The sequence below is a fragment of the Canis aureus genome, chromosome 9 (assembly GCF_053574225.1).
Source record: "Canis aureus isolate CA01 chromosome 9, VMU_Caureus_v.1.0, whole genome shotgun sequence".
Taxonomy (NCBI): domain Eukaryota; kingdom Metazoa; phylum Chordata; class Mammalia; order Carnivora; family Canidae; genus Canis; species Canis aureus.
In genome coordinates this window covers 73,664,227-73,682,218 of record NC_135619.1, presented here as the reverse complement: position 1 = coordinate 73,682,218, position 17,992 = coordinate 73,664,227, and the positions used below count along the sequence as shown (strand labels likewise).

The 17,992-nt window shown below is 51.5% G+C and overlaps 1 protein-coding gene across 1 annotated transcript; it reads right to left on the bottom strand.

Annotated features, from left to right (window-relative positions):
- Positions 1-257: 257 nt before the first annotated feature.
- ZNF839 (zinc finger protein 839) lies at positions 258-17,331 on the bottom strand. The gene is made up of 8 exons (XM_077910676.1): positions 17,022-17,331; positions 11,064-11,861; positions 7,973-8,206; positions 6,317-6,409; positions 5,139-5,288; positions 2,290-2,403; positions 2,031-2,160; positions 258-1,277 (listed from the first exon to the last, which is right to left on the bottom strand). The coding sequence occupies exons 1-8, from the start codon at positions 17,307-17,309 to the stop codon at positions 394-396; spliced, it is 2,691 nt and encodes an 896-aa protein (XP_077766802.1). The 5' UTR covers positions 17,310-17,331; the 3' UTR covers positions 258-393.
- Between the last annotated feature and the right edge of the window lie 661 nt (positions 17,332-17,992).

The following is a 17,992-nucleotide window of genomic DNA, read 5'->3' as shown; positions in this document are numbered from 1 at the left end:
ACGGCCCTGTCCTACCTCCCAGTGCTGCTCAGACTGAATCACTTATTTATTTACTACACCCGGATATGGTGGGAAAGCAGTGTATCGCCAAGGAGAGCCGGGGACACGGCTGGGGGGGAGCAGGGCAGACAAGTAACAGTGCAGTGGCTGTAAATGTGCTCAGAGGCCCTAGGGACTCGCTGCCTCAGAGGAACCCAGGCCGGCAGCTGCTCTGCCGTCAGTATGGAGGCAAGCAAGGCACAGAAGAACGGAGAGGGTCAGATAGAAAGACATCATCCTTTATAAATAAGACATTCATTTGTATCAGTATTCACATAGAAAAATATACATTACTTCAAATAGACCTTCTCTGGATAAATACCCGCACGTCCGGGACCGCGGTCTGACGGCACCTCACTGTGCAGCCTCTGCCTCTGTGCTTTCTAGAGGAGCCCCTTCCTGGGGGCCCGGGTGCAGGGCAGGCCCCTCTGCACCTGCCACTAGGACCATGTCCTCCTCCCCAGACACTATGGAGCCTGGATGGGACAAGATCAACCCGTCGGAAGTCTGAAGAAATATCTGTTCTTGTCCCTGAGACAGCAGCTCGTGGCACCCGTTGGTAATTTCAAAAGCCATGGCTTCGCCAACAGCGACAACACTCTCCAGTTCTCGCTGGTCAGCATGTACCTCGGCCCCGCAGGGGAAGTGGTCCAAGTCCCCTACACGGCTTCCCTGATCCCCACCAGTGGACAGCAACGCAGCCTGGCCGGGCTGAGGCCCCAGCTCCCGCACGGTCCTGGGGGCACAGTCAGCGGGCACCACGTTCACAGACAGAACCTTCTCCAGCCGAGGGCCTACGACCTCTGTGAGCAGGACATCGCTGGAGCTGGACCGCTGGCCTTTCTGGTGGGAGTCCTGCACCTCAAGGCTTCCGGACCCCGAAGGCAGCAGGGATTCCACTGCTCCATGGGGCAGCAAGGGGCTGCAGAGGCGCCGGCTCCCCAGGCTGTCCCCGGCGTGCCAGGCCACAGACTGTTCCTGAGCATTGTCTTCAGGGAATGCGGCCACCTGTCCCCGTGTCCGCGTCCCGGGCTCTCCTAACTGAGAATAAAGACTCGGCCCGCTGATACTCTGACACGAGAGGGCAGGAGCTACAGACCCACTCTTGGCCTCTAAGTCAGCAAACGCTTTAAGCTGCCGGCCCGTGTGTAACATGCTTCCGTCACTATCAGAAAACAGCATCGCGTGGCTTTCTTCAGAGTGCTGAGAGGTGCTCCCCCTCCCTTGAGAGGCACAACCTAAATGGTTCAGAAACACAGGTCAGCATACACGTACTGCCGTGGGGCCCGTTCACTGCACTCACTCCCAAACAAGCTGGTCCAAGGTAATTTTGTGGCAAAACAAAGGGAAACCTAAACTCTCCTTGCTCCTTGGGACCAGTAGCTTCCGAGGATGGAGGAAGCTGAACGAGGCCACACGGGTCAGTCAGGCGAGGGGAGCTATGCACTGGACGGGTGCCAGGTTCTCCCTGCTTCCACCCAATCAAGGTGCCCTCCCCCTCAGCAGCATTCAGTAATAAGTTCTAAAATACAGAAGGCCTCCTGAAGCTGGAGGCCTTGGGATCAAGCAGGCTCTGGGGCGGTCTTAGAAAGTGGTATAATGATTCTCAGTACACCGTATGTTCCGCGTCTGGTTGACAGGTTCTGGCTAGAGCAGAATAAAAACCAGAGTGGGTCTGGTTTCCAACGTGAAACCTCAGCTGGCACCTAGAGCCAAGTCTCAGGGAAGCCAAGCCACAGGCGTGGCGTGTCCTTGGGACCCTCCTGAGAGCGATCCACTCACCAGCATGCGGTGGCTCTTCGTTTCACTAAGGGATTCGAGAAGGCCTCCCAGACCTCAAGACCCAGGGGGAAGGAACGGGGAGGGGAGAACACTGGCAGGTTGGGATAAAACTCTTGAGAAACCTGGTTCTCTTAAGTTTGGCCCCAGGAGCACCCGCGCGTGGAGAGCAGGCCTGTGGGCCTCGGGCGCACACAGGAAGAGCGCGTTACCCTCGCTGGCAGCGGGGGCGCACGAGGCGGGCTTCTGCAGGCCTCCGCCGTCCACAGAAGGCTCCAGGGTGTCCCGGGGGGCGGCTTCTCTTCTGGTCCTCTTCGCCCAGGCCAGTCCCTCCTCTGCAGTCTACGAAGAGGAGACGCAATCAGCTAGGACTAGGAAGGAGCGGGCGAGCTCGCACTTCTCTTGTGGGCTGAAGTCCGAGCGCGGGCACTCGGCAGCGCGCAGTCACCCGGCACCCCTCGCCGCGCCCACCTCGTTTGCCCGCTTCTGCTGGCTGGCGTCCTCCGGCTCGGCCCGGCCCGGCCCCCCGCTGCGGCATGCTGCTCGCGTCCTCAGGAGTTCCAGGATTCCCAGAGACTCGGCCACCTGAGGAGGAAGGGCGCACAGGGGGAGCTGCGCTGGCAGCACATCCACACGCAAGGACTCCGGGACCAAGGGGACCTGGGAGGCCCCGCCGGGTGGCACGAGGCCACCTCGACACTGACAGAAACGGAGATACCCGTGAAGTTCAGAAGAACAGCTGAAGAGAGAATGGGTCCTTACCAGGACCGGAAGGTTCTGTGTCGGCACAGGATAGAAGCAGACACCAAACAGCTTTTTAAAAACGTCACTATGACCTCTTCAGTGTCAGACACCAGAGTGGGTCCTGGCCCATGATCCCTCCCATTCTGAATGCTCACCGGTACCTTCAGGAAAACAATCGTGCCCATTCCAGAACGAGGGCTACCTTTTCCAGGCAGCACAAGGGGTGAGGGTTTGGGAGCCTGCGAACCAAGCTGGGCCCCAGCTCCTCTGCTCCTGGCCTAGGGAACCTCCCTGATCCTGGGGGCGGGGGGGCGGTGCCCACAGCTGCCCTGGGGGGATTTGGTGAAGATGAGATAAAGGTGACAAGTGGCAGCTGTCGCTATGTATGTGTGGACATAGGAAGGAACACTGTGGGGCAGGAGGGAAGGGGAGGGAAGGAGGGCAGCAGGTCAGGGTCCAAGTAGAGTCCAGCACCTCCCAGCCTGCCTGTGTCCCTGCAAGCTGAGCCCTGGTCTGTGCTCCTAGGAGGCTGTGGTTCGCCTGAACTGCCTGCAAAGATGGGTCCCGACGGGCGTGCACGGCAGTGTATGTGTCCAGTCCGCCCTGTGACAGGATGACACCCGCACCTGCTGTGCTCACAGTTTAAAACACATATAAGTTGGGCACTGGGTGGTTCAGTCAGTGGAGCATCTGACTCCTGATTTCAGCTCAGTTCTTGATTTCAGAATCGTAGGATCAAGCCCCACGCCAGGCTGCACAGAGTCTATTGGGATTCTCTCTCTCCTCTCCCTCTGTCCTTCTCCCTGCCTGCACACTCTTATTAAAATAAATAAATATTAAAAAAAAAAAACAGGGGCACCTGGGTGTGTCAGTCAGTGAAGTGTCTGCCTTCGGATGAATGATTTCAGCATCCTGGGATCGAGCCCCGCACTAGGCTCCCTACTCAGTGGGGAGTCTGCTTCTCCCTCTCCTCCTCCCCCTGCCACTCTCCCTGCTTCTGTGCACCCACTCTCTCAAACAAACAAAATCTTTTTAAAAATAAAAAATAAACAAAAAAACATGTCAGTGATTCCTGCTCACTACAGCATCTGTACGAGGCTTAGAAAAAACCCATTACATTTTTATAATATGTAATTCAAGAAAATAAAATACAAAAGTTTATTAGGTAATATTAAATATTGAATTTGTATAACGCTAATGACCAAAATAACAAAAGACACAGTCCGAAGCCCCACGGACTGTGTCCCAGTGTGGTTCGAGACTGCTTGCTCCAGAAATAACATACTCCGTGTGACGCCAATGTTAGGACAGGTAGGCAGACCCGTCACCAGGTCCGTGAACCCTTAGACAGCAGTGAAAGGCAAGATGGCCAGACTATTCCTTATGGTTGTGAAAGAGGACAGTGGCTGCTCTACTTTGACCTCAAACTTGCTGGGTTCTTCTTTCCGGCTGTCTCTTGGTTTAGGGAGAAGACTCTGAGGGCACAGGATCCCATGAGGGGAATCGAGACTACCCCTCAAGCAACAAGGATGCCCTGAGCCAGCACGACCCCTCGTGACTGACCCCCACATAGTAAAGGACCCTTCGCTGCCCACCTGCGCCCACCCACCTCTGTCCCACGTTCTCCTGACGTCCACCTACAACTCCTTCAAGCATTTTGGAGACGGTCTTTGAGACGCTCGTCCGCTCTCCTTCCTGTGTCGGCCTCGCTGAAATAAGCTCCTTTCTTGTGTGCCCCACTCGCCTCTCTGCCTGTGGGTTTTGTCAGCAGTGAGTGGCCCAGCCTGGTCTGTCTGGGAGCCCGGAGCCAGGTGCTCGTGCAGCCCCGTGCACCGGCTAGAGTTGCAAGAGTATGTTTTTGAATAACCAGGAATTACTCGAAGCCATGGATCACTCAGCGCCCCATTTCAAGGCAAAGCTGAGGCCTGCCCGGGGGTGGGGGGATCCCTGAATAATGAGACCACACGGGGCAGGCTACACCCAGCAAAGGGTTTTATCCAAACACATAAAACCACATCAGTTCAAACCATCAGTTCAAAACATATTTTTTACCCAGAACCCAATATAGCCAGAGGCAACTTGATGATGACCGTGACAGTGAAACAAGAATCCTGTCACAACCACCACCGACAGTGTCTGTGACCCCTGGTCACCCTTCCCAGCCCACGGTGGGTGGACACCACACACCCCTACCAACCGTGCTGTTCCCTGAGGTCAGCAGTGAGAGACTACGGTGTTTTTGGGTGTTGCTGTGGCCTCTCTGCATTCCTAAGGCTTCCCAACAAACACCATTTGCTGTTATAATTTTTTAAATGTTACTTGATGGGAAAAGAGCAGAAAAGCACTTGACTATGAAGGTGTCATCACTAAAAACATACTCATCTGGGGTGCCTGGCTGGCTCGGTAGGTGGAGCATACGACTCCTGATCTCAGGGTCATGAGTTTGAGCCCCATACTGGGTGTAGAGATGACTTTAAAAAGTGAATAAATAAAAATAAAAACATTCTTCTCTTTAAATGGATAGCCTTCCTTCAACAAATCTAAAAGCAAAACTTTTCCCCATGTGAGACTGTTACCTTATTGTTGCTTATTTCCAGAGGCTCCTGGGAACATAGGCCAGAACCACTGAGGTAATCTTGACACATTTTCTTAACCATTTTATGCAACTCTTCAAATTCCTTATACACAGCTGGGAACAAAGGCTTTGCTAGATGACTTGTTTCAACCTTCATGAAGATAAAGATGACAAATGTTTAAACCGGAGGCAATGACTCTCTGTGTCCCTCATGAATAAATAATAAAAAAAAATTTTTTTTTAATAAACCAGAGGCAATGAAATGGAAAATACAGAAAGAAGCTTCAAGGAGGGAAGGATATAAGCCCCTCAGCGGCCATCATCTCCTCCACTCCCCAGTAAGAGCCTGTGTGTGCCCACTGTGCTCAGTGGCAACACCAGGATGGACCAGAGAGCAAATCATCTCCAGGATGACATCCAACAGAGGACTGTGGGCCAGAGCTCCAGAGAAGGGGTGGCTGGGGGGGATCCCTGGGTGGCTCAGCGGTTTAGCACCGCCTTCAGCCCAGGGCGTGATCCTGGAGTCCCGGGATCCAGTCCCACCTCGGGCTCCCTGCATGGAGCCTGTTTCTCCCTCTGCCTGTGTCTCTGCCTCTCTCTCTTTCTTTCTCTCTCATAAATAAATAAAATCTAAAATAAAATAAATAAAATAAAGTAAAATAAAATAAAATAAAATAAAATAAAATAAAATAAAATAAAATAAGGGGTGGCTGGGGGAGAGGAAGGGAATAGAAAAGTTCTGGGGACGGGCCTACAGGCCGGAGGGGTGCCAGGGCAGCTTACTCCTTTGGGTAGCTCTGCTGGCACCTCCTGCATTGTCAGAGCAGGCTCACCAGAGAGCAGAGCCTTGTGGAGCAGGCCGGCAAGGGCAGGGAGATGCCAGGGAGAGAGGTGATGAGGGCCATGGGCTGGCCATGGTTTGCTGCCACCACTTTCTTGCCTCCCACACAAAGTTAAAAACAGGCAAGGGGGTCCTTGAACAGCCTGCCTGAAAGACCTGGCCATGCAGGCAGGAGCCCTACACCAGGCATCTGGCTGGGGCCAGTAGGCTCACTTCAGCTCTGTCCTGGGGGAGTGAAATGATTCCAAGTGGCCCGGCTGTTTCTAAAATGTGAAAGATGTCTTTCTAAATAACTGCAACTCACCCCTCCATCATTTAGACTCACTAAAGCAACTCACCTTCATCAGAAGGAACTCGTACACGGTCACGACTTGGGCCAGTGGAGGCAAGGCCAATTCCACTAGTGCGTCCCGGTCACACCCACGGAGAAACTACAGGAGAGAGCACTGGATGACTTTGAAAGCCCAAGAGAATCTCCCAGGAGCCAACAAGTTGATACAACAAAGAACGTAAAAGACATAAAGTTCCCCCAAATCTCAGTGATTAAGCAACTCTCAACCATAACCATTCCGTTTATTAAATAGCTCACTTGTTTATCCATGAATGACACCTACGACTCTGGATTCAAAGTCTGACTCCCCTACGGCAGCACTGAACATGTAGTGGGTACCAGGCCCTGGATAAGGATATGTGTTCCCTACTCTCCGGAGACACTAAGTAGTACCAGAGATGATAAAGCAAACAAGTCTAGGCAGCCTGCAGTCTGGAGACCACCGCCAAAGGACAAGTGGGAGGAGGACCCAGGTGAAAGCAGGGATGGCTCGGTGAGGTTGGTGGGGAGACAGAGATGCGGGGAGGGCATGCTCCTCTGGACAGGAGGAGGAGTCACGGAAGGGGTGTCAGGAATGACTGTGGGTTCCCAGCTGGCGCCCAGGCAGATCCTGGACAAGTTAGCGGTGGGACAGGAAGCCGACTTGCGGACTCTGTGGGCTCTGCTGAGAAGTGAAGCTGGAGTGGTTTACGGGACACCCGGGTGAGGATGTCTGAAATCAGAGATCCGGGGATCAGGAGAGATGTGATAGGGCGTACCGGCAGTACACAGGTGTCAGCAGAGGGCAGATGGTCACGGACTCAATGGAATGAAGTAAACCTGGAACTTGGCACCGAGGTGGCTGTTACGTGTTGCCATGCACACAGCACTCAGGTGATGGTGGTATCATAAATGTTAATGAATCGAGTCAAGGACGACCTTACCTCCTACTTCTAAAAATTAATCATCTGGGATTAATTAACAAGCCCAATGAGAGAAAAGCGAATTCACCAGGGTTTAAATTTCCCACTGGCACATGAAAGCTCATCAAGTCTTCTAGGAAACCCGCTTCCTGTCTGAAAACCTCTCATTTCCCCCTGCGGGTGAGCTGGAGGCCCTGGTTCCCTATGGGCACCCGAGACCAGCTGTCTCACTAACTCACTACTTTGCACTCTGCTACCGTTCACTTCTTTACGATACTCACCTGGCCATTATGCGGCAGCTTAACACATCCCAGCCAGAGACAGTCTGGATGAATTTAGGGTTCCACTTTCCTAAATCCGATTCAATTCACTAAGCCTACTCTCAAAGGGCTGGAGATTCCAGGGTTCAAAGCCTGAAACATGTTTTTATGCCTTAAATCTTTTTACAGAAAAATAGAAACCATTTCTGTTGTTTGCTAAACTGCTTCTATGAAAACATGGGTTATAATCATCACAAAACTGAAAAAGGCAAGCAGCTCTTGATATACCTGAAGCCCTCTTATCATGTCAAATAGGGAAACCTGGGAATTACTTCAGGTAATGCTATCCCTGCATTCATTACACACTTCATCCAATTACATTTCAGGTGAACTCTTCAGTTGATCTGGGTATTTGACATTTAATTCAGAAACCTAATAGTGTGTTGCCACACACCATGCCGAAGACACAGGTTTCAAGAATGGGGTCTAGGAGCCACGCACCTCCTTGAGCCTGGCTCTGGCCCTCGAAGTGCTCTGCACGCCTGCCGCACGGGCATCCTCAGGCAGGTGAGCCTCGCTGCTCCGCCCAAGGACAGCTGTGTTGGCCTCTGCAGGAGCTGTGGAGCAGTCACTTCTTCTAGGGCCTGGGTGTCCCTCTGGTCCCAAAAGTGCTGAATAACTTCCATTTTCTGGTTCAGATACCAAGGCCTCTTCAACTTCTATAGACTGGCTATTCTAGATAGCGTTGCACACCCAAAACAAAAATAAAACAACATTTTATACACCATCGTGACAACCTGACAGCAAAAAAATGTCAAGTCGAAAGCAAGGAACTTGCTAAATTATTTCTCCTTTGTATTATCAAGACACATTAACTATGATCAACGCATCTTCAACTTTCCCAACAAAGTTCCCCTTTGCTAATACGAACACCTGGTGAGTATTAGTTAGCTGGTAACCCTGGGTATTGCCCGAAATGAAACAAGGAACTTATCTGACATGACTGTCAGCTTACAAATTAAACTGAAATTTGGGCATTCATAATTTAACCATTTTAAATGACTTTAAAAAATCATTTCCTATTGGATATACTTCAAACCATAAAATTCATACTTTGAAAAGATACAGTTCAGTACATTTTTCATACACTGAAAATGTATGACGTGTAACCATCACCACTAATCCCAAAACATGTTTGTCCCCCGCCCCCCGCCCCCGCAAAAGAACCCCTGTACCCGTTGGCATCATTCATTCTTCCCTGCCCCCAGGAGCTGTGAATCTATCTTCATCTTTATGGATTTGCACAGTTTCTGAAGAGTCCTGGGTCTGATGCTGTCTAGCTACTTCCTCATTCCATACCCGCTCCCCCTCTGAACACAGGAGTAATCCACCTCATCTCCCAGGATGGATGGAAGGAATACACTTCACGTGGCAGCGAGCACCAAGTACGTCCTCTTAACTCGTATGGAGCTCTCCCTCTACATCTTCATTACCGCAGGAGAAATGCCAGGTCTGCCTATGGCTTCAGGTGCCAGGAGTTGGCTCCCAGAAAAGGACAGGGAGACACAGGCCTGCACATCCCTCTGCACCCCAGCAGCTGGAGGCACCTCTCAAGGTGGCTGCCATCTGGGCAGCTAGGACACCCAAGGCAGGTGCCTGTATTCGGGAAGTCAAGTATACAAGTTGCTTCTGCTGTGGTGTAGGATTTCATTTAAAAAAATATTTTATTTATGTATATCAGAGAGAAAGAGAGGCAGAGACACAGGCAGAGGAAGAAGCAAGCTCCATGCTGGGAGCTTGATGTGGGACTCGATCCCGGGACCCCAGGATCACGCCCTGGGCCAAAGGCAGGTGCCAGACCCCTGAGCCACCCAAGGATCCCCGGATTTCATCATGTTTTAAAAAGATTTTGTTGGGATCCCTGGGTGGCGCAGCGGTTTGGCGCCTGCCTTTGGCCCAGGGCGCGATCCTGGAGACCCGGAATCGAATCCCACATCAGGCTCCCGGTGCATGGAGCCTGCTTCTCCCTCTGCCTATGTCTCTGCCTCTCTCTCTCTCTCTCTCTCTGTGTGACTATCATAAATAAATAAAAATTAAAAAGAAAAAGATTTTGTTTATTTATTTGAGAGAGAGAGAGAGAGCGGGGGGAGGAGCAGAGGAGAGAATCTCAAGCAGACTCCCCACTGAAAGCAGAGCCTGAATCAGGGCTCGATCCCATGACACGAGATCATGACCTGAGCACAAACCAAGAGTCAGACACTGAACCGACTAAGCCACCCTGGCACCCCTAGGATTTCATTATTGGAGGAAGTAGAAGTGCCAGCTAGCCTGGTCGTCCTGAGACCAGCACAGCTGCTGTCCCTGGGATTACTAACAGTGCCCCTTTCACTCTCAGAATGTCCTGCTTTGGATGATAAACTACATGTCGCCCTAGTCCTCCCTCAATTCAAGTAGAGAGGTTTCTCAAAAGTTGGAGCTTTACCAGCCATGAGAGGTGCAGAGCCTCCCGCAACAAGGCAGCCTCAGCTGTGGGCTGTGAAATCAGAAGAGCTAAATCTAATTCCCGCCTGGCCGAGTTCTAGAAGGTGTACAAGGCTCCCGTCCACAAGGGCCATGCAATAAACGGTACTGTGGTGGTGTTATTAGCACGGAAGCTAATGCCACATGGGGAGGCAGTACCCTGGAACCCTCACCCGGGGCTGCCCTTGGTCCTGCACTGGACCCCAACAAGGACGCCCAAGCGGCGCCAGCCCCAGGCCCCTTCAGAAGCCGCCCTGGGGCGGGGGGGCGGCCAGGGCAGAGGCGCTCGGCTTCAACAGCACCCCAGTCGCTAACATCACAAACTCCCAGCGAGTAGCCACGCCGATTCCAGCGCTGATTTCTCTAACATTTCAGAAACCGCAATTACAAATGTCATTGCCTAGCCACAGGCACGGAGAGAGGTGACAGCCCCCACAAGCCGGAGGAAAAGGAAGGAGGAGCTTGAGGCGAAGCGGGTGAGGGTGACCGACGAGGCCCGCCGTTGGTGGGAGCGAAGTGCTCCGTCTCGTCTGCATTTGGGAAATAACCGACCTCTCGCCCACGGCGCGCGCGCACACACACACACACACACACGCCACACGTTTAGGAATGTATAAACCTGCTGTCGACACACTCTGACGCAGTGACGCGGCCAGGCTGACGTCCACCGGCCTGGTCTGACTGTGAGTCTCTGAAGGGACGAAATGCCAGCGCGGGTCCCTGCCACACTCCAGGAAGCGCGCCCGTGGGCTCTGCCAACCCAGACCTCTCCCAAGGCCTGCTGTTAGGTCAGCATCAGCCAGGAGGGCTCGGAGATCAGGTTTACCGACCAGATCTAAAGCATCAGGGGCTATGTTCCCACGGAACACGCTCAGCAAACCCCGCTGCACACGCCACACAGGGACACGCATCCCCTCGCTCGTGCGGCGGCGGCGTGGACGACAGCAGGGAAATGTCAGATGCGCAGCTCGGATCGCCGTTCCGCCGAGCCTCACCTGAACCGCCATCAGCTACCACAGAGGCTGACGTCAGGAGGGGCAGAAAGGACACAGCCAGCAGACCCACACGTTACCTGCAGGCCGGCGCCGGCCGACGGGGCCGCTTCCTCACTCAGCAGAGCTGGCGTGGGCAGCTGCGGCGAGGTCCGGCTGGCACTCCTGCTCCCGTTGGCTTTCTCACTCGGCGACACCTCGGACTCCAGCTGGCCGTGGCCTGGGTTAAGTTTGAGGTGCCGGGCCAGGCCCCCCTTTCCAATGTAGGATTTTTCACACGTTGGACACTTAAAAGTCTTGGGCCTCAGGGAGCAGCTGGACAAGTCAAAGAGCGCCTGCTTTCCCCTCTGTTCTTCATCCTCTTCCACACTCAGTTCTGAATAATCGTCAGAATCTGACAAGTGACCGTCAGCCAAATCCTCTGTTTTTATGAATTTATAATCTTTAGCTTTATACTTGGGAGGTCGAGATATCCGTCCGGAACGTGTTTTCACTTTTAAAGATTTTTTTAGTTTCTCAGTGTGTTTCGTGTGCGAAATAAATGAATTCGCAGAGCTGGATGACACAGATGTTGCTGCCGGCGGGTCAGAAGCTGAGAAAGGGGCCAGCGCGGCACCCTGTCCGTTCGGAGCCACTGGCTGGAGGGTGGGCAGTGGCCTCTGTATGAACACCTGAACGGGAGGTAAGTTACCTGGGAAGCGCGGCTGTGGCCCGGTGTTCAAGACGGGTTGCACCCTAAGCCCCAGCACCCTGGAATGCCTCACGGGCAGCTGGCTCAGGCTGGCTGGCTTGGGCTGGATGGTGGCCAGTGGGGGCGTTGGCCTCTCCTGACCTTTCATTTCTCCAGACGTTACTTTAACACAAATGGCTTCCAGTTGCTTAAAGACAGAAAGAGAAAAGCATTATGCTTATCAACATTTCTACAATTTTGTTCTCATCTTAAGTGTATTACTGACATTTTTTTAAGTTTTAAAATACATCTTGCCTATAAAAATCTATTTAATGTAACCGCACTATTTACAGTGGCGTTTCTCAAGCTTTCTGACCAGACCAGTGATATATTTTACATCACATCCATATGTGCCTGTGCAGAAACATGTGCATACATAAATGAAAGTTCACAAAACTACTTACCATTTTTTTTAACTACTTACCATTTCTAAGACATAAATGTCTTCTGATAGTGTCTATTCTATATTATTAAAAAAATACTAGTCATACTCCACTAAATTGACTTCATGGCCCAATAAGAAATACCCTTCTTTACAGTTTTACATTCATATTTACTTGGAATTCCTACTACTCTAAATTTGACTCAATTCAGTACATAGGCTCATTTTATTGAAAAGTTTTTAATGAAATTCGAGGAACAAAAAAGGCCATAAAGAGCAATGTAACATAGGTCCCTACCACCTGCCTTAAGGTATACAACATTACCCTTATAGATACAACTTTGCTATTCTTCCAATCTGCATGCTGGCATCTTTACCCCATCCTGTAAGTTTGTCCTTCTTATGCACTTTTTATAAGACTTACTTGAGAGGGGGGATGGAGGACAGTATGCGTAGTGGAGAGGGGCAGAGGGAGAGGGAGACTCTCAAGCAGACTCCCCACTGAGCACGGAGCCTGATGCCGGGCTTGATTCCATGACCCTGAGATCATGAACTGAGCCAAAATCAAGAGTCAGACTCTTAACCCGCTAAGCCCTCCAGGTGCCCCTCTCATGCATTTTATATATTACATATGTAGATATCCCCTAAAACTAGGCAGTTCAGTTTTGACTTACTTTTAAACTTCATGTAAGTGAAAATCATCTCCTGCATTTGGTGGGGTTTTTTTCAGGTTTTTTACTCCCTATCTGGCTTGTGAAATTCATCCATGTGGAGGTGTGTAGTTCTCATTTACTCTGCAGTATGAAAACACTTTCCTATTGATGGACAAGTGTCTATAGCCTTGTGCTCTGGTATGCTCAGAAGCTTCATAGATGTGAGTGTACACGTGTGTGAGTTTCTCCAGGGCACATACCTAGGAGGGGGTGTTTGACAACTTTTTAACATCTAATAAAATTTCAGGGGTGCCTGGGTGGCTCAGTTGGTTGAGCATCTGACAGTGGGTTTCGGCTCAGGTCATGATCTCAGGATCATGGAATTGAGCCCCACAATGGGCTCCCCGCTCAGTGGGGAGACTGCTTCAGATTCTCTCTCCTTCTGCCCCTCCTCCTGCTTGCGTGCACTCTTTCTAAAATAAATAAATCTTTTAAAAAATTGTTTTAAATGCACATGCTTTTAGACACAGCAACTCTGCTTCTTGGATTCCATAAGAAACATAGGTAAAGACATGTAGGTCTTAGAGGTTCAAGACAGCACAGTCTGCAACAGTGAACATCCACCAAGAGTGGGGTGGGGGGTTGCCATCAACAATGTTCCACAAATAATTATTGAGCAGTGACCATGTGTCAGAGACAATGATTTAAGTTTTAGGGATGTAATGGTCACAGCTCAGGGGAGAGACAGCAAAATGGACAAGGCTCATAGCCTCGAAGTACAGAAATAATCAGAACATTTGTGCAGGAAAAGAGAGACAAACCTCATCATCCAAAACAAGTTTTCCCAACCTTGGCACAACTGATATTTCAGACCATTAATTCTTTGTTATGGTGGCCGTCCTGTACACTGTAGGATGTTGACAGTATCTCTGCCTCTATCCACTAGATGCCAGTAGCACTCCCCAACTTGTGACAAAAACATCTCCAGACACTGCCAAACACCTCTCTAGGGCAAAATTCCCCCCTGATTGATCAGGACCACCGATTTGGGACCTCCAATGGGCCCTCTTTGGACTCAACCCTATATACTATGTGGAGGCTCAATAAAAATAAAAATGTCATGCAGGGCAGAATGAAACTTCTGTCTCCATGTTATGCATCTACCACAAAGAACAGAGACAATTCAATATACCAGTTTATGAGGCTGTGTAAAAAGCTGGTGCCAGAAGCTCATGAGGACCAATCCTGGGGTACTTGTGAATTGGATGACAATGATCTCTTAATAATCATACTTGTTTCACATTACTACCAGTCATTTAGGTCTAACCTCTTGGGATATTACCAGATAATACCAATACACACACACACCCCAAATTCTATTATTCTATTATGTTAGGAGTACCTCACTGGCAAAACATCTGCTCCAGACTAGTTTAGCATGTGGGTGTTGTACTTGATACTTTGTTATATATTTATTCCACTTAGCAAACTTTTACTAAGTATCTGTGTGCCAATACTTACAAATAAGCCAATGTGGGCGAGGAGATGGGTGACATAGGTGAAGGGGATTAAGAGGTACACACTTCCAGTTATAAAGTCATGGAGGTGAAAGGTACGACATAGGAAATATAGTTGGTAATATTGTAACCACATTGTATGGTGACAGTGACTACACTTGTGATAAGCACTGAATAATGTACAAACCCATGGAATCACTGTTGTACATCTGAAACTAACATTGTATGTCAACTATACTTCAATTAAGAAAAAAAAACTACAAAAAAATAAGCCAAGTCCTAGCCTCACCCTTGAGGTGGGTAGCTTCCCCTGCCATGCCTACAGACCTGCTGAATCAGGATCTCCTGCCCCACAATTTGTACTTTCAAAAGCTCCACTGACGATTCGGAAGGCAGACAATGGGCTCCCTAAGGAAACAATGACACCATGGTGCAACAGGTACAGTAAGAGGCACCCTTGCGGGTGGGGTGGGGAAGGACTGGCTTCCCACGACAGGTGACCTACTTTTTTTTAAAAAAAAGCTTTTATTTATTTACTCATGAGGGGCAGAGACACACACAGAGGGAGAACCAGGCTCCCCACAGGGAGCCCGATGCGGGACTCGACCCGAGGGCCTTGGGATCACTACCTGAGCTAAAGGCAGACTCCCAACTGCTGAGCCACCCAGGTGCCCTGAGAGGTGATCTATTAAGGCAGAAGAGAATTTTGGCCAGGTGGAAAGGTAGTCTAGGTGTAAGGGAAAATGTGTGAATGCACAGGCGCATGAAAAAGGGTGAGGCCTGTTGGAAGAAACTGAAAATGTTTCTAAGGTACAGGAACAGGAGGGTGGGGAGGAATGTGAGCCAAAATCTGACCCACATGAGTGGGTCCACTTGGTCTGTGCCTTCTGATCCACACCACCCTCCACAGAGAATCACATGGCCTGGCCTGGGTTTTCCAAATGCACATTCCACCCCAACCCACCCCACCCCTGCCTGTCCTCTTCCATATTTTCAACTGGGACTCACCCTTCGACAAAGTGCACTGAGTTATCTGTAGCTTTCTGACCTTGATTAAAAGTTACCTAAGTCATGTTTTACCTCATTGGTTAGATCATAACCTCCTTAGGTGCTAAGTACACATCTGGTTTGTTTGTGCAGCCTCCATGGGCCTCAAAGGGTATCAGCTCACTAGACAGCAAGACTACTGTGAAGGCAGATAGAATTTATGTCATCCCAATTAGATTAGCTGCAGAATACAAGCATGCCGCTTCATCCTGATTAAGTGTGCTTGCATTTTATGGAAAATGCCATTTTCGGACTCTTTAAGTTGCCATACCAAACTCAAAAAGCTGGGGTCACATTCAACAGGTGTTGAAGTACAGCCATACCTGGGGACCCCTGGGCAAAGTCACTCGACCTCTCTGAGCTTATTTCTCATCTCTAAAATGGGGATACAAACATATTTGTGTGCCTGAGAAGCGGCCTGGCGCAGTGGCAGGCATGGAGTAGAGGCTCTGCAAATAGCAGCCACCATCACCCTCCATACTTGCTGTGCACTGCCTATGCAGGAGACATGGGTTTCTCTCAGCAGCGTGTGAGCTAGAAGGCTCATCCAATGAGCCATCCCTCCTGCAAATACAGGGCCAAAGCCCAAAGAGGTTGGGTTACTTAAGCTCACACCTCTCTAAGTGGTTTGGGCAGAATCATAGCTATCTTCTCAAACTTTAGCAAGACACTTCCCCAGTCTTGATCACTAACTGGATACAACTCTAAGCAGCCAAAATCACTCAGTGAAAAAATAAATAAACAAACAAACAAATAAATAAATAAATAAATAAATAAATAAATAAAATAAAATAAAAAATAAAAACCAATGAAGACTGTTAATAACAACAACTATCACTGTTGATTCTATTCTCCATCTATTTCTTCTAGTGGAAGAAGCACGTCTCCAGGAACTTTGGGATGAGAAGCGCCAGTGCCATTTGCAAGCCCAGCTATGAAAGGGGGTGTGGATTTACAGATGATGTGAAGGACCTCTGGCTTCAGGAGCTACGCCAGACCCTCGGGGCTTGGAAGGCCGTGCTCTAGTCCCAGCTTCCCTAGTAGCCCACAGCTGTGTGACCCGCGAAATAATAACAGTGAGAAATGAGGTTTTGTGGTATGCTGAGTGCTTTCTTTCACGTGTTTCCTTAAGTGTATGTCAGGCACTGTGCTGGGCACCGCGGTGTCACGCCCAGGTACCACCACCCAGGCTGGTACATCCTGCAGGGAACCAGGGTAACGTGCTTAATTGCGTCCCACGTCTCTGCGTTGGCAGCTTCCACCGGAAAAGCTCTGCAGCTTGGTTCCTTCTAATGCATTCAGGCCTCGGGTCCAGCGTCGGGCCTAAGGCCTACTCACTCTAAAGCAGCCGCCTTGTCATTCCCAGAACCTCCCTCGGGTCCTTCACTGACTGTTCGGCGGCCCCTGCTGCACCTAGGGCAGTGCTTGGAACACAGCTGAGTGCTCAGCAAACGCGGGACGAATGACGAAGGCCCCGAGCGGCGCCGGGAAGGCGGGAGGGCGTCCCAGGCGGGGGCCCGGCCGGCTGGACGAGGCCGCTGCGGGAGCTGCAAACGCAGGCGCGGTGACAGGCGGGGGCGGACGCCGGCTCTCCCGCCGGCAGCTCCGAGGCCGAAGGGGGGCCGCGGGGACTCGGGCCCCGTCCGCCCGCCGCGAGGCCCCGGCGCCCTCGGGGCCTCAGTTTCCCCACGTCCCTCCCGGTGCCTCACCTGGGGAGGCAGCAGGCGCGGCGGGCGCGGGGGCTCGGCGCTGGGGCCCCGCTGCAAGGCGGCCTGCTGCGCCGCGTCCCGCAGCCGCCGCGCCGCGTCCTGCAGCACGAAGGGGGGCGGCGGCGGCCCGGCGGGCGGCTGCGCCTTCGTCACCTGCTCCAGGACCCGCCGCAGCTGCTCGGGGCCCAGCGGGGCCACGCGCGCCGAGCTGCCGCTCTGGCCGGGGGGCGCCCGGCCGCCGCCGCCTTCCTCGCTGCCATCCTCAGCCTCCGGCTCCGCATCCGCCATGGCAGCCGACACGGAGGCTCGAACCCGCGCACCCGCGCGACGGCGACTCAAATGTGCGTCACCTGGGAAAGGGGGGTGGGGACTACGAGTGCCCCGCAGGCCAAGACACCTCGGAAGGCGACCGCACCTGCAAGAGCACGCCAGTGGGCGGGGCCTCGTTGGCCCCGCCCCTCGCCTCCGCGCCAAAGACCCAGTGGGCTTCCTTTCCCTCTCTCCGGTCGCAGATGTATCCAGCTTTCAGGTAGCACCGCTCGGGGAGCTCCCCAGGGTCCCGAGGCGGGGGCCCGGGAGTTCAGCGCCCCTCAGCCTGGCGTCACACTATCCAGAAGTTCTCGAGGTCATGTGCATTAGAACCACCTGAGGATCCTGCCTTAACACCCGATTAAGAGATCCGGCAGGGGATCCAAAGTGTGCTTTTTTTTTTTTTTTTTTTTTTTTTTTTTTTTTTAAATAATGAGTTTTATCAGGGCGCCTAGGTGTCTCAGGGATCAGTTGGTTAAGCAGCTGCCTTCGGCTCAGGTCATGATCCCAGGGTCCCTACTCAACCGGGAGCCTGCTTCTCCCTCTCTCTCTGCCCCTCCCCTGCTCATGCACAGTCTCTCTCTCTCTCCCTCTTTCTCAAATAAATAAATAAAATCTTTTTAAAAATAATGAGTTATATTATTTTTTTTAAAGTAGGTGCC

What these genes read in the sequence shown, in the direction of transcription:
- ZNF839 (XM_077910676.1), bottom strand. Translation starts at nt 17,309, where the DNA reads ATGGCGGATGCGGAGCCGGAGGCTGAGGATGGCAGCGAGGAAGGCGGC. An exon ending in CGGCCGGCGCCGGCCTGCAG is followed by an intron (nt 8,207 to 11,063) that starts GTAACGTGTGGG and finishes AACGCTATCTAG; the next exon opens with AATAGCCAGTCTATAGAAGT. An exon ending in AGCAGAAGCGGGCAAACGAG is followed by an intron (nt 2,161 to 2,289) that starts GTGGGCGCGGCG and finishes TCCTCTTCGTAG; the next exon opens with ACTGCAGAGGAGGGACTGGC.